We start from the raw sequence: 24,710 nt of genomic DNA on the forward strand, positions 1-24,710 counted from the left end.
CATAATGTATTTACCACATGGACAAATTTTTACTCAAATCCATCTTTTCTCTCGAGAACCATTCATCACTCTGAAGTGCACTGAGCAAGCAGTGGCTCAGCTTGAAGCAATTACTAATGGTTTATAGCCCCTAAAACAGCGATGATAATTGACTCTATGATGTGATAATGCACTGTACCAGTGAACGCCCAGAGCCGTGTGTGTGTGTGCGTGTATATATATTTTTACTCTCAGCGATTACTCGCTGTCAAATGGCATGTAAACAGGGCACGAGACCTGCCAGAAAAGCAGAATGGAAAACAGAAGGTAGTCACAATAAAGGAAAAAAAAATTGACAGAAAAAAATTAATATTTCAATGTTTTAATAATTCAAATTGCTGAATCAATAGGTAACTTTGGAACAATAACGAAAAAAAGTAACTTTGGAACAATAACGAAGAAATGAACTAAATGAATAGTTTTTCAGTTGTGTATAAATCTATAACGGGTTGGAAATTTTCCATAACACTTTCGCGTGGTGAGAAGTTCAATTGCACCTCCGAGTCCCACCGGCTTGGAAACACAAAAATAGAAGTGTGAGTAAAAATGACTGCAACAGACATTCACAGATCCTGTTAAAAAAAAAAAGTAAATAAATAAACCTACCTGATTCAGGATTTAATGTACATTTGCTCTCACACTGCCCCCTTGTGTCGGGTTATTTAATAACGTGGTTATTTAGTAAAACGCACCTACTTACTGATCACTTCTCGAATTTGAGAGCAGAAAACATTTTGGAGCACATGTGTTTTTCCTTGTCCAGCTCTTCATTGTAACGGCTGCAAGCGTGCAAGAAAAGCTTTAGACGTCCTCTCAACGTTAATCAAGCTAAACAGCAACGTGTGGCATAATTCGACTCACTGCGCCAGCTTTCTTAACAAGTTGTTGATGTCGGTGTCAAACGGCTTCCTGGCCTGAGCCATGGTGAGGTAATCTTGTGCCTTCTCGTAGTCGTTCATCTCAAAGCATGCCTAGTGAAAAGAAGTAAAGCCCTTTCATTGTTTTGAATGTTTAAAAAAAAATTTTTTTAAATCTCCGTCATTCTAATCATATCATTAAATAAGCATTTACCAAGAGCAGATTCGAGAATCATATCCATAGCTACGACTTAATTATAACTAAAAGCGCCCGGTCAGAACTGTGTGGGCGTGTCACATCGCATAATGATTGACACAGCGATGTCTCCTTGGCAACGTAAAACATCTAAAAATAAATAAATAAATAACTAAAAATAATAAAAAATCAGAAATCTCTCAACTGCAACAAAATTCCCTTCTCTTTGTGAGATGCATCACGAGGCCATGTTATTTACGTCATTTGTACTCATACTGTTGCGTGACTTTATAATGGGTTTGTTTTTCTGTTTGAGGAATAGAAAATCATATCAGTATTAACGAATCTTAAACTATTCATTACTAATTATTGATCATATAAAATTATACTGACTGACATGATATAAGTTAAGTTGTTCGATGGAGCTTCTGAGAAATAGTCAGAGATTAAATTTTAGCACTTTTATGTACACGCACACACCTGCTCATAGAAGGGGTTTCTTCATTTTGACTATTTTGAACAACAAAAACTGCTTATTGAAATGAATTCTGATTCAGAAATGAATTATATTTACATGTCAAGGTATTTTACATTTTAAGACAACGAAAAAAAAGAAGAAAGAAATAAATATCTTGTGTGTCCAAACTTGTGATTGGTAGTGTAAGTATACAACGTCTCAAAACTTTCTTAGTGGCTCTGACTGACAAAAAATAAACCAGCTAACCAAATGACCTGACTCATTAAGCAGTAATTCGAAGGGGAAGAGATGCAGGCGAGTCGCTGACCTGACCACAGCGGAACAGCGCTTTGGTGTTACGGGGGCTGATTTCCAGAGCGCTCTGGCCGAACTGCAGGGCTTTGCGAGGTTTCTCCAGGCGGAGATAGGTCAAGGAGAGATTGAGCAGGAAGGGTAGGCTCGCCTCCTCCACACGTTTCCTCTCCTCTTCATCCGCTGGCTCGCGGTTCCTTAGCAACATCATGGCCTACAGCGACAAAGACAACAAGCAGATGGTCAGTTCTGAATCCTGACATCGTTTCAGATATGTGCTGTTGAATATGCACATTTGTTTTTACAAGAATTATTGTTTAATCTCTACATACTGCTAAAAAGTTAAAGAAAAATACCAACTTCTACATTAATTAATTTTTCCTTAATTGTTTGCTTTGCTTGCAGTAAAATCCATCCATTTTTAATAGCAAAAGGGGGCATTCAACTTGCGCACACGGGGCGGAGGCGGGATTTGAACCACCCACCCCAGAAGGCACGAGGCAAACGTACTAACCACTAAGCCATGGGTCTCCTTGCAGGAAAATTAAAAAAAAAATTTTTAAAGAAGAATGTTTTTAATTAGCATAAGTTGATACATGAAACTGTATTTTGCCCCCGCCCCCTTCTTTCACTATACAAAAGACCAAATTTGGTTCGGTCTTGTTTTGAGACGAAGACAAACAGAGCCTGAAGCTCTGAAGGACAGTTCACCTGCCTCCTTCCTGAGTCCTCCTTCACACATGCACGCACGCAGCGGGTTCTGCAATTAGTTATGGTAAAACAAGCCCCGATTTCCTGAGCCCACCTGCTTGTATCTGTCTTTGGCGTCTTCGTAGTAGCTCTTGTTGAAACAGTGGTTTCCGAAGCTTCGCTCTGTTTCGACTACGCTCAGCAGCTTAGACAGAGGAACCAAATTCTGCTCTTCCTGTGAAACAGATTTGGACAAACAGCATTTTTACTCAGCATCACATCAAATGGGCATGTTTTTGGTACATCAAAATATAATTCTTAAAGATGTCGAAAGGATGTAGAGCATTGTAATGGCAGTACAAGCATTTTTGGGGTGTTTAAGAAAGTGCTAGATTTATTTAATTTTTTTGGTTAAAAGATTTATTAAAAGGTGTTGTAAGTGATTTTGACGGACGATATAATAGAACAAATAACAGCCCAAGCTTTCTGCTTTCACACTTAACATACAATGCCCTGGCTGGAACACTGAATGCAGGTGCAAGGTGGAAGCTTTGATTCACAGGCAAGTACAGACTCATTTTTGTCCTGACTGGTTGGATGCTGGTGGTCCACATTTTCTTCTTTTTTTTTTTTTCTTTTTTTCATACACAGGAATTTTTCCTCTGAGCTGATACTTTATTGACAGGTGAAAGACTGTGAATGTGATGGTAAATTTACCAAATATAACAAAGAGTGTTTTGACTTTCAAATCACTGACCGCACCTTTAAGAGGCTCATCTTAGCCTTCAGGAGTTTATCCAATGAATCTAAACATAAGATAAGATCTACCTTTATTGATCCCCAACAGGGGAAATTCAAAAATCTTGTTGCGATTTCACAGCATAAAAGGGAAAAAACGTACTGTACAAAACTCACCAGTGAAAGTGCAAAGAACTCGTCCACTTTGGCGGAATCAAGATAGTCGAAGACCTGCACCTCGTACAGCACCGTGGCCCCTGGTGGGATGATCGGAGGGCAACCCAGCTCTCCATAGGCATACCTGGGCTGCAGGAGAAAACGAGAGAACTCTCCTCTCCTCATGGTCCTGAGGCTGATATCGAGGCCCCACAGGGTCACGTCTAATTGACAAAACATAAAACGTGACGCCGCATGCTGTGATTGGGAAAATAATCAGCGACAGGACTGTGTGATCCTTTATCACAAGTGATTATTCAGAAAGTCTGGACTAATTTTCTATGACAGCAGCTCGGACAGTAGTTCCGGCTAATCGAGGCAAATCACAGGCTTATATTAGTGCACTCTCACTGCAATACGTTCCTATAGTAACGGTTAAATCAAAGGGAGCTGCATAGTAGACACCCAACATAAATCGACTGTTGATATGGTTGATACGGGAATGACTGTTTATAGCTGTTACAACGCAAGCACATAGAGGAACTAACATGTGAGTTATAAATTGCTGTGGTGTAAGAAGAATAAAACACCGGGACGTGCCATTATAAGAAAATAATACATTTCGGAGTGTATTAACAGTTTGTTGCGTTTAACATTGGGTCGTTTATTATTTCTATAAACAGCACGCCCAGTCATGTTTGATTCTTCACATAGCATTAAGTATTTTTACATTCCAGAAAACGTTTACCTTTTCCTAGCTTCATCATTTTGGGAAATTTTGAGCCCCTCGTCGACTCAAAAGGCTGATCTGCATACTCCAGGAATCCAGAAAAGTGGACTGTTGATGTGGACAGTAATACAGCCTACTTAACAATTCCAACACAATACATGCGACAGACCTTATGGTGACCAAGAATACAGCTGATGTTAAAGAGGCCAGTACGGCAATGACATGGTGTCTGAAACTTACCGCTGACTGAAGCGTCTCTCGGTACAAGCGGGCCTTCTCCCTCGCGCACCACTTCCTTGCGAATCCCTCCATTTCCTAAAATGTCTTGCATATGCCGAGCAAGACGCTGGAAAGGCGTCTACAGTGCAAGCAGGACGCAAAACGTTAGCACCTTCCTTCACTATCCTAGCTTATAGAGTTTTGTAAGGTTATCCGATTAATTTCACACACACGAGTGTTTATTCGTTTAATTTATCTTCAGAAAGAGTTTTACCCTCTGGGTCAACGTCCTGCCACAAACACGACACCGAAATACAAATGGTATTATAAATAAAACTGTACACATTGTTCAAACAATCTTTTGTGTTTGTTTTTTTTTGTTTAACAAAAACAACCCTTTCCTTTTTGAAGTTGCTGATTCTGGGAGGTGTTTGTGAGGGACATTTAAAAAAAAAAAAAAAAAAAAAAAAAAAAAAAAAAAGGTAAACAACACTGGCCTCACAGGTCTCCCCCACATTTTCAGCCATTTTCCTCAAAGGTTGAAAATGTTTGCATTTAGTTTTAAACCTTCCTTTTAAAATGTCAGGGATAGTTTAGTTCACACTTTACACTCTACCAGTTCAAAGCTGCTGCTAAACGTTAGCTGAGTAAAAATAACAACAACAACAACAACAGCCAAACAATTGTATTAGCTAGCAATTAGTAACTAGCAGCTAGCTTTGTTTGTTTTTACATTTAGTCCAAGTTGATGGCGCTCCTCTTGGTCCATAAACTGCACCAGTCCTAGAGAGACACCGTTTCTCAGCATGATTTTTTTTTTTTTTTTTTTTTTTTTAAAGTCGAGTGAATTTTTGCAAGTGTATAATGAACTTCGGCTAATTTTCATGTAACGTAGCTAATAAGTAAATACCTAGCTTAGCTTTTCTTTCTGATAAAGCCCTGACTGAAACAAATAGAGGCGCCACACTGAGGTAAAAAAAAAAAAAAAAGCGCCATCACTTTCACATCCGTGTAAGCACTAGCCTATAAAAACGTTTACTTTTATATTTAATAAGCTTTCATTTTTGTCCCTGTTATTATATTTATCAATTGATTCACAGCTTTGTTAAGAATTCATGTAATAAAAATACCAAACTGACTCCCTGCTTCAAGCTGGACACCAAATGTGTAATCAAACGCCAAATAAATATATAACTTTCGTATTAAAATTCCCTCACAAAAACTCACTTTTACTTTCATTTAAATTTAAAGATCATTTTATACTGTTAATTTCATGTTTATGTACATAATGTTTTTTTGTTGTTGTTGTTTTTGTTTTTTAAAGCAGGATTTAAAACTACTTCTGTTCACCAGAAGGCAGCGCTGTAATCAAATGTAAAGAATATTTAAACGGTCATGAAACCCCGAGAAACTGTCAGTGGCCCATGCTGACTCTTTTGCTGATTTTTATTTAAAAAAAAAAAAAAAATAATAATAATAATAATAATAATAATAATAATAATAATAATAATAATAATAAATAAAAAGAATTTTATAAAAATATTTTTATAGTTGCCAAAGTTAAAGTCCAATGAAAAACACTGACTACCGTCTGTTTCCTCCCCTTTAAATACAACTGAATGCCCTGTAAAATATATATAAAAGTTAGTTTTTCCTGTAATTTAATTCAAAAAGTGGAACTTTCATATATTCTAGATTCATTACACATAAAGTAAAATATTTCAAGCCTTTTTTTTTTTGTTTTAATCTCGATGATTACGACTTACAGCTCACAGAAATAAAAAATCCAGTATCTCAAAATATTAGAATAAAGAATTTATAATACAGAAATGTCGCAGTGTCACGTTCCTAGTGTCAAGCCACTCCTGAACCAGAATCAATGTCAGAAGCATTGTCAGAAACCTCTGTTAAAATCTCAGAAAATGTAGTTTAGTGTTTCATGACACTTTAAAAAAAAAAAAAAAAAAAAAACCAAAGCATTAATATTAATATTTGTTTGTTTATATATTTCCATCTGTAATCTGAGTTATACTGGGTGTGTGAATGCATGGAAAACACCAGGAGTAAGATTTATTTTCCTTTTAATTATAAACATTTACAACAATCACAATTTCCTTGCAACAAGAAGTACCAAAAAAAGGACTAAAATTGATATACATTTTTTTTTTAATTCTTTTAAAAAATTAAATTAAAAAAAGATCAGCATGACTTCTTTTCTTTCTTCTAAAACTCTATTTAAACCCTAATGTATGTATGTATTTTGTACATATTTTTAAATGAACCTCCTGAGCTCGAATACTTGGGCATAATTAAAACTTCACAGTAATTTCAAAAGAGCAGGTTCTCTTCTATTATCACATATTATCTTCAGAAATGTATTAGTTGAATATTGGTAATATATTATAAGCAATATAATAGTTGTGGTTTCTGAAACCAATAAGATGGAGTTTATTCATGGAGTTCAGTCATTAATCTTTAATGCAGAGTCATAAAATGTTCATTTTGTCTATCCTGCAATCGTTTAAGATTATTTTTATTATTTTTATTATTAGTAGTATTATACCATTGTATAATTTGTACTCTGATTGTACAATGTGTACTTAGTCTATGTACTTTTAGTTTCTCTTCCAAATACATTTTGGGCTAAAAGGATGATAAAGTAAATACTTCACTTTGTTCATGTTCATTATGCCCGTGACTGTATTTCACATGTGCTTACTCAATTGCTACTATCCGCCCAAATGAAGATAAAACCTGTGTCCTTTTGTGTAATCACCCAAAACGAGTGAGACTGATGGACTGCATGAAAGTACAGTCTGGGCTGGAAAGAAATCAGCCCAATCCTTGCTTCTTCATATCACTTTATCATTCAGAAATTTGAAACCCTACTGATGTCTTTTTATTTTTGAAAAACGGAGGCTTAGCCCTGCTAGCCCATTTATACCAGTCGTCCATGAGTGTATCATATTTCCAAGAGCAAATCCAGATATGTAGACAATAGGAACACAGATAGGTGCCTGCAAATACTGGTGGTTTTTTCCTAAATAGATTATACAAAGGAAGCATAGTATGATAAATAGGATCAGTACACAGCCAGTACTGTTACCGTGAAATCAACTGACCATCAAGCACTAACAGCATGCTGCAATGGTCTTTGCGTTTCTTTGTTCTTTCCAACATTGAGAATATACAGTGTGCACTGCCAGGTCTAGAAAATCATTAATTATGATTAATGTGTAACAAATACAGCATACATTTGATCTTTCTTTAAAAAAAAAAAAAAAAAAAAGTATTAAAAATACTAAATGCAAATGATTTAAAAAACAAACAAACAATTTATTCAAACCATGACAGCCCGATGTGTGGAAATACTCCTCTTCTTTTGAGACTTAACCATCAGCCTCTGAAGATCTCCAGGTGGAATAACTATATCTGCAGGTTCAGCAGACTCTTTTGGTTTAGCGCCTCTCAGAAAGTCTATGGTTGCATATTCGGTGCTTGAGTTTGTGGGTGGCGCACTCCTCTGCTTGCTTGTGCTTTCGGACTGTAGCACCTGAATTTCTGCATAGTGCAAGCCATCAGAATCCGCCTTCTTCTTATTCACTATGGCATACTGGGGCTCGGCTGCCACGCTGTCATATATGTGGGGATCTATAGTCTGATCCAGAAGAGACAGTTAAAACTTAACGTAAGTGGGAAATATTCACATGGCAACATTGCTGTTAATAAACAACTAAGTGAACTCTTTAGGGAAAGGCCCTGACCTAGAGTGTTTCCCTTATCCATATAATTAAGCACATTCACGTGTTTAGGAGTGAAATCTGATTTCTGGTCAGCACTATTATTTTGTAGTGACAGGTAACATGAGTATTAATTTGATTCTTTCCAACTACCTGTTTAATAATTAAATCAAGTGAAATTTAGATACTTTTGACTCCTAACTCAGAGCAGCAAACAAGAGGAATGTGCCTTATGCTCATTGTCCAAGCCACGTTTGCCTGAGGGATGGAAAGTTTACCATTCAGTACATTCTAACCAACATAGAAGTTGTGTCAAGTTATTAAGATTGTTCTTCATTATCTCCAGGTCATTTCAAATAGTGAATCATTCCAACTACTCCAATAAGTCTGGCAGTGGGTTTAGTTGAGGATTCGGTTTTGATCAGGCAATAGTATGCTTATAATTCTCACCAAACAGAAGGAAGAAGGCAAAGACAATATGGTACTAGAGAAAAGCTTGGTGTAAGTAAATACCCCAATAGAGTCAGTACTGTAATTTTAACAAATAGATACCTGATGATGTGAAGCTGCAAGTGGAGCTGACATGAAAAAAAGACAAAATATTATTGTTACTTAGAGTTATCAACACAGTTAATTCATCAAGTAAAGAAAGCTTTATCACACATACAGTACAATAAAATGTTTATTTTTTTTCATATAATCTACCTTGTTAGGTAGTTGGGATCTGTGCTTTAACCTCTGAGTCTCTACTGCACCTAAACATAGCCTGGTTCCCATCCCTGCTCCTGGAGTACCACATACCTGCCCATTTTGATGTTTTGCCTGCTCTAACACACCCACATTGGCTTGTTATTTAGCTAATTAGCTGCTTCAGGTGTGGGGGGAGCACTAAAAAAATGAATTTGACTGTGCTGTAATGTATATGTGACAAATAAAGGCTTCTTCTTCTTCTAGCTACATCTCAAATGATGTACTTTGTCTACTTTTAGTGTGAGTAGCATGTTCATACTGAGAAATTGAATGAAATGTTATGTACTGTTACCTGGATGATGTACTAATACTGCTTAAGTATGGACTATTAGACCTGCACACAGTGCTTAGTCGAAGTGGAAGGAACATCAGAAAGCACTATGATTAAAATTTTTCCTAAATGGCCAATGGGCTAAGCAAGAATGCTGCTATAAAACGGATGCCAATTAGAAAGTTTAAAACAAATATGTAAATATTACAATATACAGGAAGTTCAAACAGGACACTTTGGGGTTTTTTTATATTTATATATATATTTGTGGTTGTTCTAATGAGTCTGTTCTGGCAAGTGTCAACAGTGTGAGGTACTGCAAATGTTAGTGTTTAATCTGAGTTGTTACAACCCTATTAGACATCTCACGGAACTCAATAAACACAGCCAAGAACCCCATACTTTAATAAGAGGCAATTTCAGGCCATGAATGACACTGCATTTGTCATGGCAAACTAGCAACTCAATTTCCCAGAATGCACCACTAACTGCAAACATGGCCGACGACTACAACTCCCAATGGAACACACAGACATGGCACTTTCTCCTGAGGACTAATCACACACCTGTTCCCAATCACACTGACAATCACAAAACACTACTTAAGAGACTGCTCATGCACAAGGTCTACGTGAAGTAATACGTTCAGGTGCCAGAATTTCAGTATGTTATCAAGCCGGTCTATTGTTTCGTCTCTTCTGGTTTTAATTCTGCTTTGCCTTTGATGTTGATTTCTGCCTTACCTGCTCTAGCTTGATTGTCTGACCACTGGCTGTATTTCTTTGTCTTTTGCCTTGCCCTCTGGATATTATAATATTCGTTAAAGCTCTTAACTGCAATTGCATCTCTCCTAAGGCTCATTACGTGACAGCTACCGACATTTTCAACACAGACATTTTCCTGTATCCCAATGTCACTAACTGCTTTATAAACATTCCTAAGAAACATTTAAAGATGGAATGCCATGAATTTTTCAGTCCAGTAACATTGCCTTGCTCCAAAAAAAAAAAAAAAAACGCTCACAAATTTGTTTTTGTGTTCAAAAGCACTGTTTGTATGTGTACACAGACAGACGATCCTGAAGCTTGTGGCCAGAAAAGTGGCCAATCTCAGGCTGAGTTTAATATCCTTCAAAAATCCAAGTAGGCTACAAGAAGTACAGAGTGTAGGAATATAGTGGATTTGAGACACAACCTTTGTACTAGGCAGGTAATGCACGGGGATACAATCCAGTCCTAAACCATGTTTTTGTTACATTCCAGCGCCCTACACACCTGAACCTGGTGATCAGCCCATAATTGTTTTGGGTATGTTGCGATTGGAAATTTCAAAAACAATAGGCCATGGAGGACTAAGCTTTGTGTTATTACTAAAACATCAGCCATTCTAAGAAGACATTGATAAATGTTATTTGAGTGATTATACTGTGTAGTCTTGTTCATGTACCAATATTTACCTAGCTGTGAGCAGTAAGCTGGTTTAAAATGTAAGATCCACTTGTGTAATCATATGAAGTTGAACATTTTCTGCAAATCAACAAATCTAGTAGCTCGAGGTCATATTTGTCTAGCATTCCTGTGTCTTCTTCCAAGCTTAGGTAAGTGTATTAACTGATGATGATTAGATAGCTAGCAGCCCAAAGATGTTTCCTTGTTGCCTTAGTGACTTAGTATCCATATACACAATGTTCTTTCTTTTTTTTTCCTCACAATTTTTCTTCAATTCTCTCAGTCTTGTTTCAAACTTTACCATTTAAATGACACTCTGTATTTGAGTGTATTCATAATAAAGCTATATTGATCACTGGTTTTCTTACCTTTCCTTTTTGATCGCTTTTCACTCAGCTTCCTTGGACTTAAACCCCACCTAAGATAGAAAAATAAAGCATAGCTGAGACTTTTGTAGTAGCCCACGTTTCCCATTCTGGAGTTCACCAAATGGATGGAATCTGAATAAAATATCAATCACACTGGCTTTGCTTTCTGGGATCCAGTTTCAATCCAGTGGAATACCAGAACATAATCTCCATCCAGTCAAAGTCTTCTTAACAAATTGAGATTATGGTTGAGGGGTTTTTTTTTTCCAATCCTGTTTTCTCCTAATGTATTTGTTTCTAATTCTAATCCACCCACAAGTTTGCTGCTTCAAATTGCACAACTGCTACCAAATTGGGATTCTGAGAACACAGTGTCATACATGGCTAGTGTGCTCACACATCTGTGATTTACCAGTGTTGCTCTGAACTATAGGAACAAGGAGGGCCAGTTATACATCCATTTCTATTTCAAGATAGTTCAGAGCCATCGAGACGTTCTCTTTCCATTCTTCACCATTTTGGTTATATATGACAAATTTCCATCAAAGGTTACTAATTCCTTTTTTTTTATTTTTAGGCTTTCTTGACAACCCCCAAAACACAGATTAACCTATGCTCCATTATAGACTTTAGTTACCTAATTCTGAAGAGGACTCTGAATAGGACAATGATTTCATTGTGGTTTGGCATGACTCCTGCCCTGTTGACCGAGACACTGAGAGAAATGAGTCAGTTGGAAACATCATCCTGAAACCAAGCAACTTGAACACACACTCATCATCAACCTGGGAATACCCTTAAAGGTAAAGTGTGTTTCCATATCAGACACAGTACCAAGTTAGTGCTGTGATATAAGCGGAATAAAACACCCCCGGACATGCTGTCACTGCAAAAAAAAAAAAAAATTAAAAATAATAACCACCCCTTTCATTTATTATTACTATTTTCCGCATGGATAATCTTTACTTAATTCATTTTGAATATAAATTCGGTAAAACTTCAAATTCAAGAATGATGAATGTTCCCCTATAATATACTTCTAATCAGGGAAAGGAATAAACATGTAAAATTACAATGACATAGAAAATGAGATATTCATTTGTGAACATAGGGAGAGAGAAAAAAAAAACTTTTGAGAAAATACAATGTTTTTTTTTGTTTGTTTATTTGTTTGTTTTTGTTTGTTTTTTTATTTTACTGTAGTAAACCTGGTGTATATTATAAAGGAATTCTAAAGGATTATAAACTAAACCGAAATGTACATTATATCACAATGTCATATACATGTAGCTAGCAGTAGGCTATATATAGCAGTAGAGCAGGAAACGACTTTTCAGGGCTGTATGAATGACGTCATTGTTCAGAGTGGGCGGAGCCTTAAAGCCTTCTTCAAAGGGTTTAACTTTCAGTGCTGCGTGTCTGTGTGTGTACAAAAACATTCAATTGTAATGTTTCTGTTGAAATTTGTCTTTCATTTTTTATTACCACAGTCTAAGAGACCACGAGTTAAAGCTTTAACCCAAATATTTTCCTATTTTCGCTTTAATGTAACACTGATTTCCTCTCCACAGTTTTAGCCAATGCATTGCTGATCAAGCCTCTACAGTATAAACTGAATAACTCACGCGAACATGAATCAAAACACTCGTATTCTTATTTATTTATTTACTGCGTCATGTTGAACAAGATTAGACCCTCCCCCATATTATATACTCTTTATCTTGTATTTATGTGCACGTTGTTGATTTTAAGGGCGGACTTTGAACAATCTGTCAACACTGCAAGCTGCTTTTCTTATTATTTCCGGTTTACTAGAGAACGTTTAACGATATCCGGCCAAAACATAGCCTATTATAATATATATATATATTATAAGGCTTAACTTGACAGTGTTATAAAACGTGGCTTGTTTTGCTGATGGCTCCAGTGAACTAAATATCCTCGTTCAGGTTTCACTTCCTTGTCCAAAGCCCCACTCTTTCCACTCAAATCTCATCAAATCCGCGTATAGCTGGTTATGAATACAAATAATAGCCTAATAAATCATAATAATTGGATTTTAAAAAATCGCAATACTCCTAGACAGTATTCACTTTAAGGCGATGTAGGTAATGTTCAGTTCTACAATATTACAGTTAGGCGACTCATACCATCAGACAAGAATTAACAGGCGCTTTTTTATTTAGACTAGGTTTAGTTTATAACCTATAAATCACTTTCAAAAAGAAGAAGAAATTCTTGAGCTAGAGAATAAGTCTTTTCTTAAATCAACCATCATGTAGGCTAATCGGGGAAAACTATATATATATATATATATATATATATATATATATATATATATATATATATATATATATATATATATACACACACACACACACACACACACACACACACACACACACACACACACACACATATATATATAAAATGTAAATTTAGCGTTTGATTACTTACTTATCCAAGGTATTGGTTATTCTGTTTCCCATGGCTGCGCATGTTTGAAGAGTCCAACAACAACCCGCTCCGTTTTATTAGCCTCTTCATTTCCTTGTTCAGAGGGACGTGAATTTGGGCAGGTGCGCTACAGTATGAATATTCCACGTTTGTCCCTTTGACCTTCCCTTTGCAGTGAACGTTTAACCAGCAAGCCTATAGATGGATATATTTCTTTGGTTATGTGGGCAGCAAGATTTCACAACGAACAGGAGACTAATAAAAAATGACTGACAACCGGATTATGGAAATATAGAAATGGGGACTAAATTTCAAAACAAACCAGAAAACTTGATACTGTTCAGAGTTGTGGTGGATTCATCCTGGAATGGATGAATCATATATGTGTACCTTGCACTTGCATACATTTTGTATGTTGTTTGGGAGGTGGAAGGAAAAAGGAGCACCTTGAGGAAACCTACATGCAAAACTACAACCAGAGAATATGTCGAGTTTAGGAATGCACCCCGGGAACATGGAGCTGCAAGGCTTAGTGTGGTTTATTTTAGTTAGCTGGTTTGCCTCACACCTCCGGGGTTGGGGGTTCGATTCATGCTTCTGAGCTGTGTGCGTGGAGTTTGCATGTTCTATCCGTGCTTCAGGTACACTGATATCCTTCCCAAGTCCAAAGGCTGATTGGCATCTCAAAATTGTCCATGGTGTGTATGTGTGTGTGTGATTGTGCACTGTGATGGGTTGGCACTCTGTCCAGGGTGGCTCTCGCCTTGTGCCCCGAGTTCATGGGATAGGATCCCCGCAACCCTTTGTAGGATAAGCGGTACAGAAAATGTATGGATGGAATTATGTTTAATTTAATTCTAAAATTGGCAGGAGGTCACGACGCTATGGAGACTCATGGAATTATAGTATAATAGAGTTGAACCTGTGCAAATGACTGAACCACATGTGGTGTCTCTAGCCCAGGGGTGGGCAATCTTATCCGGAAAGGTCCTGTTTGGGTGCAGGTTTTCATTCCAACCAAACAAGAGCCACACCTGAATCTATTGGAAGCCAAGATCAACTGATTAATCAGGTGGAATCAGGTGTGCCTCCTGCTTGGTTGGATTGAAAACCACAGGATCCAGTTCAACTTAAAGTTCTCATGACATTTATACAACGTGACTTTCACCTTTTTGTGGTTTCTTGAAAGTACAGGTGTCTTTCAAAATTTCAGAGCAACTTGTTTGCATACAGGTAAAACAGGAAAATCCGAACAACTTTTCTATAGAGTTTCTGTAGATTCATGTTAAGGTTAAATATAAAAGGGAAGATACTCCCATTGAAGCACTTATTGGAAAAATGTTGCTAAGTAGCATTTTTTGTAAAATGTTTTTTTTTGTTTTGTTTTTTTGTTTTTTAAAACACACACACAATGTCACATACATTCTGCCAGTCAAAGCACTACGTTTCTGCAAGTGAAAATGCCAAACTCAAGAAACACTTGTCAGGCAGGTTTAATTAAAAAATAAATAAATAAAAGGAAGAAGAAGAAGAAAATGCTACCATCACCATCTAATCAGACAAGTGTGAACTTTTTACATGGTAGTTGTGAATAATCTTTCCCTTTACATTTCCCTGAAAGTGAGAACTTTGTAAAAATTGTAAGGATACAAACTTTTTGTTTTAATAAATACATTTCTTTGTATGATAAATCAGGCCATTGTTAGTGACACTTGGTGAAATTTAAATTGCCAGACAGAAGGCATGGCCAAAAATTAACGGATGCTGCGCCATTGGAAAATTGCGAATCTCACCCCTTATCTAAAAGTATATTTAGTATATTTAGTAAAGTCCTACTCTAAGAAGTTATTGTCAGCCACCATCATTTTCTCAGTAATCTATGCCTCAATGGATGTGAAACCTAAAAAAAATCAAGTATAAACCATGCCCACCCAGTCTGGGTGTTGCTTTACTTTTACCCTGTTTAAAAAAAAAAAAAAAAAAAAAAAAATTGAACTTGGCGGTCCATTTTAGCAGCTCTTCCTTCCCTTCTTTACCACTTTGATCTTGAGCTCATTGATTTTAGACTCTAGATCTTGGACCTTCCTTGGTGCCTGGATGCACATAATCCCATCATGAGATATCGACACTTGCAGCAGCAGTGGGTCAACACCAATAGGAAGGATGTAGGTGCGTGTGAACTCTCTGGAAACAAAGCCATGTTGGTCCATCCTCTGCGCATGGCGCCCAGTCACCTCCAGTAGGTTGTCCACAGTTCGCACACTCAGCTCATCCGGCGTGAACTGACAGACGTCTAGTAGTACACGGTACCAGTCGTCCTCACTGTCCACCTGCGAGAAGCCCCTCTCCAGCTGTTTGTTGATACGAGGACGGATGTAATATCCATGGTACAGCACCGGAGCCATCAGGTCCTGAGGACTTAGTGCTGAAGATAGAAACGGGCAGAATAGTGAAACCAAACTGCATGAGTTTGCATAAAAAAAGATCATGCTTAATGTCACTACATGGAGTGTCACTGAAGCTATGATGTATGCTAATTAGTAATTATCTATTCTGGATCAGTACACCCATTTATTCATAATGACAGGAAAGATAGTAATTGTTAAGAAGCTGTACCTTCAAACTAACTTGTCATGTTTTATAATTGTGTGAATCAATTAGTTCTGTGAGCCCAATATCTGATAACTGTAGCTGTAGACATTATTTATTACATTTAACCTAATTGTCACGTAAATCCAGTTTAGTTTATCTTCATTTTTAAAATGCTAAGAATTTAGTCTAGTAGACCTTCTGGAACCCATGTTGAAAGACAGTGTTAAATCACATTTTTAATTCTGCAATTGAATAAATGACCTGAATTGTTTTCATTGTCATTTTTTTCTTTCATCATCTTTAACTTGGTCTCTCACACAGGATTCAAATCATTGCTGGTTCTTAGCTTTGACTCTGGGTAACACATTACACACATTCAGTAGTGCATGGATAAGGTTGGGAGTGAAAATTAATCTTGGCAAACAAGGAGCTTTGCCAAGTGAAGAAATTCTTCACCCACAAGCTGATGTTGCAAACAGTGAGCTAAAGCATAGTGAACACTTTACAATGAGATTTATTTATTGCTGATTGCAAAGGCATACCTTTCAGTTCTATAGTATTTGCAATAATGTGGTGCCAAGATGTCATTATAGTATCTACAGATTTAATAAACATGTAAAGTAGTTCTTATATCAATAAAGGTATGTCTTATCTATGAACCTCTCATACTCATACTAGTTGCCTGACAGCACAATCCAAATAGAAAACCATGCCTCTCTTACATCACCGGAAGCAGATCTATTTACAATAAGTGTTGCCAGCTTCAGACCAGGAAATGGGCTCCATTGGCACCGTTTATATTTCGGCTTTATATTACAGGCTTGATCTGAGTATTTAATTACTGTGATATGTTCAGTCCTAGAAACCAACCTGCACTAGTTAGCAAGTTATTTTTGTGTGGTCACGTGTAGAACTCTAAATATAGGTCATAGCCTAGGCCTTATATTTCACTTGAGTATAATATACTGTCATGGTGGATGGCGGCTCAGGCATTTGTTATTTAATTTGGCCCATGTCCTGCAGATCCACTTGTGTTCACAAGGGGAATTCAGTTCTTCTTAAGTTGGCAGAACATTGTATTAGAGCATGCTATCTATTGTGGTAGAAACACTCCAGTTTTAACACTTTTTATCTCACTCTCTGATTGAGTTCGTCTTCTGAAAGCTAGCTTCTGAAAAGTAGCTTCTACAAACTTTTAAAGATGTCATCACATAGACTGTGGGGTGTGGAAGAATAAGCTATGATATTCTAGGAACATCTTTCAAAGAATTAATTGCACACACAGACACACACACACACACACACCCACACACACCCACACACACACACACACACACACACACACACACACACACACACACAAAATCCTCAGCCAAATGCACTCCCCAAACTACATGTTGTTACGTTTGTATAAGAGCTGGTTTTCCCACTTACCTTCTGCAAAGTTCTGGTCATATATCCGAGCAGGAGTGCACATCTCATAATTAACACTCATGGGGTATGCGTGGGGAACTGTGCGATCAGCCATACTGAAAAAAAAGTGAAGGTATCCTTTGTTTTAAAAAAAAAAAAAGAGGGAGTAGATGTTTCTGGCTATTCAGAAAGTCTGACAGTGAGACAAGAGGGAGAAGGGACCGTAAGGGTGCAGGGCAAAGAGACTGTGAGCTTGTGACTGGACAAGGGTGATAAATGGGTCTAGAAATAGGTTGGTGCACACATGCTGGTATGGCAAAGCCAACAGGGGGCAGATGCTAAGTGATACTGCAAACCCAAAACAACAGTCACAGTTCCTCTTGTTCTCCTAAATGGTTACCACCTGAGTGATCATCATATTGAGAGATTGGCATAGGAGTGTGCTGGAGACTCGTTACCTTTAGTATGTATCCTTGAAAAATAGTTTAAGAAACATAATTGTACCTCAAAGACTACTCTGAGAGGTAATTAAAGGTACACCACGTTCACATAATGTAAAATATATACAGTCCCCTCTGAAAGTATTGGAACAGCCAGGTCAATTCTATTGTTTTCACTATACATTGAAGACATTTGGTTTTGAGATCAAAATATGAATATGAGATCATCTCTACATGTGACTGATAGGTGTTTCTTGCTGCCCAGGTGTGTCCTGTTATATTGATTTTCGAAAGTATTAATAGCTCTGAATTTCTCCTCTTGGTTTGAGCCCTAGGTTTTGCCAACATGAAGACCAATGAGCTGTCTATGGGAGAAAAGCAAGCCATTTTGAAGCTGAGAAAACAGGGACAATCTATTGCACAAGCATTGAGCATAGCCAATACAACAAATTGGAAAGTCCTGAAAAAGAAAGAAAACCACAGGTGTACTAACATGGAACAGGTCAGCCAAAACAAAACAAAACCCCCAAAACAACACTCAGTGACATCACTAACAACTTTCACAGTGCAGAGGTGAAGGTATCATAATCCACCATTTGAAGAAGACTTCAAGTGCAGAAATATAGAGGCCACAAGATGCAAACCATTCATAAGCAGTAAGAATCAGAAAGTCAGACTGGAATTCACAAAGAAATACAGAGATGATCCACAAAAGTTCTGGAACCAAGATTAATCTCTACCAAAGTGATAGAAAGTCCAAAGTGTGGAGAAAGAATGTATCTGCTCATGATCCAAAACATCAGCTCATCAGTCAGTCAAGCATGGTGGAGGTAGTGTCATGGCTTTGGCTTGCATGCCTGTTTCTGGGATGCTTCCTTAACCCAGTTGAGCATGTATATCACCATGAAGGAGGAGACTGATGAGAGAACGGAACCACCCCCACCCAAAAAAAAAAAAAAAAAAAAAATCAAAGAAACTGCAGTAAAAGCCTGGTAAAGCAACACAAAAGAAAAATGCAACAGTTTAGTGATGTCAGTGGGTCACAGGCTTGATGCAGTTATTGCAAGCAAGGAGTATGCAACCAAATATTAAGAGTTATTTACTTTAATTTACTTTAAGACTATCACTTCCTATGCTTTTGCTCACAAACAATTGTGTGGTTGCCACCAAAGGTGTCACATTTTAAATGGTTTAACACATCTAGATGTATATATGAGTAAATGAAAGCTGAAATTCTGATCTATCGTCTCATGTTCATGTTTTGATTTCAAACACAAATGTCTTCAACGTATAGCGTTGCTGTTCTAATACTTTTAGAGGAGACTTTACGGTATACCAATGGCGCTAAAAATGTACCCTTGATGGTACCACTACAGAGACAAGGATAGTACAGCATGGTACCTGTATTTCTGTGAGTCTGACAGCTCCTAATGGAATTCTGGACAATCCCACCCACTCCTGCAGAAAGTTTGATCGATCCCAGCTGCTCTTGCAGTATTTATTGTGGTGTGCCAGTTGCACACCTCTAGATTGGGGCAATGAAATTAAAATGAATGTTATCTTAACCAGCAATGTTAAAGAAGCTGGCTAAGAATCAAAAGGTGGGTCACAAAGCTACCAGATGTGCCCAGGGTTAATGAACTGGCATGATATATGGATAATTACATCTATATTGGTCAAATATATAAGTTACATAGTATTCAAAATACTAATTAAAATAAGTCACTGGGTGTGACTGATTTTGCATTGACTCTGTCCTGGGTACTTGTGCCAGAATGATTAAGCCCTCTGCAGCTGTCAGGCACCAGTAAATGCTTCTTTGGAAGCAAATGACAGTCTATGGCAGTTGACCATGCAGAATGATCCCAGCACCATTGAGCAAACAGACAGGCCATGCACAGTGCTTTGCCAAAAACAAACAGTCACAAAGAGAGCTCAGACCTCATGTCAGGGCACAGACAGCCTAATCTTCCCTGGCACAGAGCAAGCTTGCTGGGTTCACAGTATTTGTGCCAAGAAACCAAAAGACCATTGGGTACTCTCGATCCTACATGGCAAAGTTTCTCCTATTTAAAGCCTGTGGAATAATCCATCCGGTGTCTTTGTGAATGAAATAAAAGCAGCAGTTTAGATACATACCAGGAGAGGTGTTTGAAAGCGGGGGGCAAGACAACTAACAGGAGAGAGTGGGAGGGACAGAACGAGGGGGTGAGAAGCAAACAGTTTACATCATTGTTCCAGAAAGATCTAGGCCCGTCTCTGCGCCCATTGCCAGTGGTGTATATAAGTTGACTGGCAGGACAGGCATCAGGTTGTATTTGAGCAGCATCGTGCTGTTTAGAGACAAAATGGACATCGCCATCCAGCATCCTTGGTTCCGCCGCTCCTTCTGGACATCCTTCTTTCCCACCCGGATCTTTGACCAACATTTTGGGGAACACATTTCAGAGAGTGATGTGTTGGCACCCTACCCTTCGCTATACTTTCCACGCCCTTCCTTCTTTCGCTGGCCCAGCTGGGTGGACAGTGGGCTCTCAGAGGTGAGCAAAAGTGCCAGTTTTCATTTTATTTCATATATTTCTTTATCTCTCTCTATTTCATTGACTTCAGGGACTTATATAGAAATGTTATTTGGGAAGGGTTCTTCTGTGGACTCCCTGTCATTTGTCCAGAATCTGCAATGCTTATATTTTCTAACATATCACAAGAATGATGGGGTTTTCACAGATTTTTTTTTTTTTTTGCCAGTCAAGTGAACCTGCTTTTAATCAAAAAGTGACAAGGAAAGGACATCTCTGAAGTTAAGCAGCTGATTACCTCCACGTCATTTTTATATTTAGGCTTACTGACTCTATTAATGTTTCAGGCCTCTTATAAACAGTGTTATTGTTATTGTCAGTTACATACAGTGTTTTGTAAAATGATCCTAAACTCAACTTTAATTAGATCTTGTTACATACTGTATCTAAGTAAATCTGTTAATACGTTTTAAATGGAAAAAGCCAGCCAACACGGAGACCCATTATACCTTAAATTCGCGTGATTGCACTGTACCATGATTGTATCATGGGCTGATATTAATTATTACATTTCTATAGCATTCTGTAACATTAATGTTTCTGTATAAGTTATAAAGCAATTCTATCTATATATAAATTGATGTAAATCAGGGGAACATTTGGATGGCCAAGTTCGATTGGCATTTCATACTATACAATTTCATGAGTATACCTTCCATGTTCTCTTTATTAGATGAGATTGGAAAAAGACTGTTTTACCATCAATTTGGATATAAAGCACTTCGCACCCGAGGAACTGTCAGTAAAGATCAGCGGAGATTATATCCAAGTTCATGCCAAACATGAGGATCGCCAGGTAAATCCACACATCAAAATACAACCCACCGCCTACATCTAGAGTGGAATCTCTCAAAATGTATAACAAACCAGATCATATTTCAGTAAGTAGGCCTAGATCTCCAATATGTGTCTCATACCTTGCAGGATGACCACGGTTTTGTCTCACGAGAGTTTCTCAGAAAATACCGTGTCCCATCTGGAGTGGACCCGGCCAGCATCACGTCATCTATCTCTTCTGACGGAGTCCTGACCATCACGGCACCTCGCAAGGCCTCTGATGCTCCCGAGCGCTTTATTTCTATCACTCGCGAAGACAAGCCTGCAGTGTCTGGCCCACAGAAGAAGTAAAGCTGCAACATGTTATCAAGTCTGTCATCCCTGTGTTTCCCCTGCTGATCCACTGTGCTCCCCTGCACTTGCACTCCACTACTGGGTCTAATCAGGAGACAGAGAGAAAGAGTCAAGATTGGCATGGCTAGAAAGTTTCTCTTTTCCATCCAGAAGTTAAACATGGCATTGACCAATTGGCTGCTAGATCTAAACCATTTACACCGCTGGAGTTTTGTTTGTACCATGCGGCCGCTAGTCATAAAACACATCCACCAAATATAAGGGCTCTTTGTCTTTCATAGCTGGTTAAACCCAAACAATGGCTGCACAGAGTCTGTGAGGGTTTGTGTGTAGGAAGCCTGAACTTTTGGGCATCTGTTGTGATGAAAACGAGAAAGAACAGAGTGATGGAATTTCTAAACCTATAATCTCATATTTCAAAGAAGTGCATGGTTTTGACATTCTTGTGTTTCAAATGCATAGAATGGGAGGTGATGTTCTGTGCTATGAGAAAAGGAAAGTTTATTCAGTGATTTGATGTTTCGTTTTCACAATGAACTTGGGACCAGACAATACAAAGAGATCAGGTGCAGGTAGTGAAGGAAGAGGAAATGCTGTAGTGAAGAAAACAAACTCTTCTTGTTCCTTAACGTATGTCGCTCAAGTCTGGTTTGTTTACTACTCCTGTAGGACGTGTAGTGATTGGAAACTTGCTGTTAACTCAGTAGTGATGGCGGTTTTCGAAAGCATTACGACTAAATTACAGAGAGTTTCTTTAAAACAAGATTCTTAAGGAATGTGTCTATTCACTTTTGTCGTAAACATGATACTGAAAGTGGATGTGTATGTATAAATGTATGTATAAATGTTTGGGATGGTGCATGATGGTATGTGAGTATACCATATAATGAGGTGAAGTGTTATTTTGTTTTACCAGAGCACCACCTCACAAAAGCAACACTGACGAAGCTGCTAAACTAAGCGTTTAACTCATTCAATCATTTTCTGACAATGCATGCTACAAAGAAAGTACAGGTTTTCACACAGCTAATTTCTCACATGTTCCCTGTGTTCACCATTGCATAATAAATACCAAAGAGGAACAAATGCAGGGGAGCACACAAGTCGGCGTTTGAGGCAAGGCGGCCTTTTTACACTCTTCTGGTCCCAGAATTTCCTTTCCTATGTTATTCTAAGATGAAACGTAATAAGAGCAAATGACTAAACTAGTCTCAGATCAGTGAAAAAGGCCTACATTCTACTGCTTTGTTAGTTCCCTGCTTTAACATTTCTGACTATTCACACCACACCACCAAGCAAAATGTAGCCACAGTGGTTTCCGTGTGTATACCGATGGCTACGAGCTATTAATAAAACCTTGGGTCATTTAAAGTTGAAACATGTCTGGGATTCTTTCTACCGATGTACTTTTTAACTCTGATTTACGTAAAGAAGTCTAATAACTGATGGGTGCCAATAGTAAAAAATGTAGTAATGCAACACAATGCTTAATGCAGTCCTTGAGTAGGAATAATGTTAATTCATTGATACATCATAATGCAACCAGCTCTAGTGCCATGGATTGTATACCAAATTTACAAAATAAAGGATGACAACATTGATGACCATTGATCAGAGAAAGAAACCCTACAACGGAGGCTCTTGACCTTTTCACATTCAAACACTTATTCACATCTAGGGGCATTTTTTGTGTAGGCAATCCACCTACCCTGATTATGTAGAGACTTGGAAGGAAACACCATAGGCTGGTGCAATGACTCACCATCTTGGTGCATGAATGCATGACCCCGTGCATGAATCTTTGGTGACTCTTTTTCTAGTCTCCTCCAAAATAGTTTTTTAGAGTGAAATTTAAAATGAAATTTAAAAAAAAAAAAAAAACTCTGACATTAGGCATGCAGTTCAGACGAAGGAGAATACTTCTGATGTAAAGTAGATGGTGTAAATTAAATGAAAGGCTTTGATTTGAACAAAAGCTGAATTTGTTCTAAAATGAGCTCATGAGATCATGGACAACTGATTCCTACGTGAATGTCGCTGTTGGAAGTGAGAGATACTTCTGTTCAGTTTGGGTTTAAGAACATGTACAGCAGGCTATGAAGTTGTATCAGCTAATTATCTTTTGATCAATCAAAAAGAAAGAAAACTATCTGTGTCTATATGCATCATCAGCAGTGTGCTGGTTCTGTACAGTTCTGGTAATGCTGTGGGAAAAGTTTTTCCCAAGAACTTCAGTACTTCAGTTCCCCATCAGTGCGCATGTGCGAAATCAGTACGTTTTCACCTGTGGCATGCTCTATCAGCGCGTGACAAAAAAAAAAAAAAAAAAAGTCCAAAAAAAAAAAAAATTGTTCACACACAATAAGAAGAAAGGACACTGACATTACAAGTGTGTGCATGTGTTAAATGCTACAGCAGTCCTGTACAGTCGAGACGAAGTATTTGGAAAATAATTGCGTAATTTTGCCTCTTTACACCACACAATGGATTTGAAATGACGTAGTCGAGATGTGATTGGAGTGTGACTTTTAACTTTAATTCAAGAGTTGTTTTTGTTGTTGTTGTTTTTTTTTAAAAGAACTGTTTAGGAATTACAGCTATTTTTTTTTTTTACACAGTCCTTCCATTTTCCAAGTGGACAAACAAACAATCATAAATATTTAGGATTATTTTTAATACTTGGATGCAAATATTTTGTAGACATTGACTGTCGGAGATCTGGATTCCATGGACCTCACAAAATGCTGTATATCCAGTGATGTAATCAGATGATGAAAGTGGTTTATTTGGGAACAGGAAATAATGTGTGTGTGTGTGTGTGTGTGTGTGTGTGTGTGTGTGTGTGTGTGTGTGTGTGTGTGTGTGTTTGTGTGTGTGTGTGTGTGATGTAAGCAAGATGAAGACAACAATACAGTAGCAGTGTACTCCAGGATTAAGACTTTAAGATCCTTTATTAATACACTTATGAACAGTAGAACTACATTTACATTTTCAGAACTACACACTAATCCTTAACTAATCTTATATATAGTTAAAAATAAGTAACCATACTAGTGTTATAAGTATTTTTAAAAAAAGTCTATATATGATTAGTAGCAATAGTATTATAAGTAGTAGTATACAAATG

At 37.6% G+C, this 24,710-nt stretch overlaps 4 protein-coding genes across 9 annotated transcripts; 1 reads left to right on the top strand and 3 right to left on the bottom strand.

The window, feature by feature from the left end:
- Positions 1–348: 348 nt before the first annotated feature.
- fkbp6 (FKBP prolyl isomerase 6) lies at positions 349–5,376 on the bottom strand. 5 transcript variants are annotated; one of them, XM_017459473.3, is made up of 9 exons: positions 5,128–5,376; positions 4,416–4,533; positions 4,194–4,283; positions 3,467–3,669; positions 2,667–2,786; positions 1,878–2,075; positions 901–1,010; positions 740–818; positions 349–552 (listed from the first exon to the last, which is right to left on the bottom strand). In XM_017459473.3, exons 1-8 carry the CDS (start codon positions 5,278–5,280, stop codon positions 743–745), a joined length of 1,068 nt encoding a protein of 355 aa, XP_017314962.2. In that variant the 5' UTR covers positions 5,281–5,376; the 3' UTR covers positions 349–552; positions 740–742. The 5 variants fall into 5 exon arrangements, with proteins under 5 accessions (XP_017314962.2, XP_017314960.2, XP_017314963.2 ...); XM_017459471.3 differs by having other exon boundaries at positions 732–818; XM_017459474.3 differs by having other exon boundaries at positions 362–611.
- Positions 5,377–6,458: 1,082 nt separating this feature from the next.
- On the bottom strand, positions 6,459–13,584 carry zgc:193711 (uncharacterized protein LOC569781 homolog). Of its 2 annotated transcripts, XM_053677091.1 has the most exons (5): positions 13,429–13,576; positions 11,609–11,857; positions 10,972–11,021; positions 8,687–8,712; positions 6,459–8,052 (listed from the first exon to the last, which is right to left on the bottom strand). In XM_053677091.1, exons 2-5 carry the CDS (start codon positions 11,659–11,661, stop codon positions 7,735–7,737), a joined length of 447 nt encoding a protein of 148 aa, XP_053533066.1. In that variant the 5' UTR covers positions 11,662–11,857; positions 13,429–13,576; the 3' UTR covers positions 6,459–7,734. The 2 variants fall into 2 exon arrangements, with proteins under 2 accessions (XP_053533066.1, XP_017316156.1); XM_017460667.2 differs by lacking the exon at positions 11,609–11,857 and having other exon boundaries at positions 13,429–13,584.
- Positions 13,585–14,905: 1,321 nt separating this feature from the next.
- hspb2 (heat shock protein, alpha-crystallin-related, b2) lies at positions 14,906–17,853 on the bottom strand. The gene is made up of 2 exons (XM_053677090.1): positions 17,455–17,853; positions 14,906–15,853 (listed from the first exon to the last, which is right to left on the bottom strand). The coding sequence occupies exons 1-2, from the start codon at positions 17,546–17,548 to the stop codon at positions 15,438–15,440; spliced, it is 510 nt and encodes a 169-aa protein (XP_053533065.1). The 5' UTR covers positions 17,549–17,853; the 3' UTR covers positions 14,906–15,437.
- A 2,243-nt stretch (positions 17,854–20,096) lies between these two features.
- cryabb (crystallin, alpha B, b) lies at positions 20,097–22,948 on the top strand. Its single transcript, XM_017459425.3, has 3 exons — positions 20,097–20,413; positions 21,126–21,248; positions 21,377–22,948. The coding sequence occupies exons 1-3, from the start codon at positions 20,222–20,224 to the stop codon at positions 21,578–21,580; spliced, it is 519 nt and encodes a 172-aa protein (XP_017314914.1). The 5' UTR covers positions 20,097–20,221; the 3' UTR covers positions 21,581–22,948.
- The last annotated feature ends 1,762 nt before the right edge of the window (positions 22,949–24,710 follow it).

This window comes from Ictalurus punctatus, chromosome 28 (assembly GCF_001660625.3).
Source record: "Ictalurus punctatus breed USDA103 chromosome 28, Coco_2.0, whole genome shotgun sequence".
Lineage (NCBI taxonomy): Eukaryota > Metazoa > Chordata > Actinopteri > Siluriformes > Ictaluridae > Ictalurus > Ictalurus punctatus.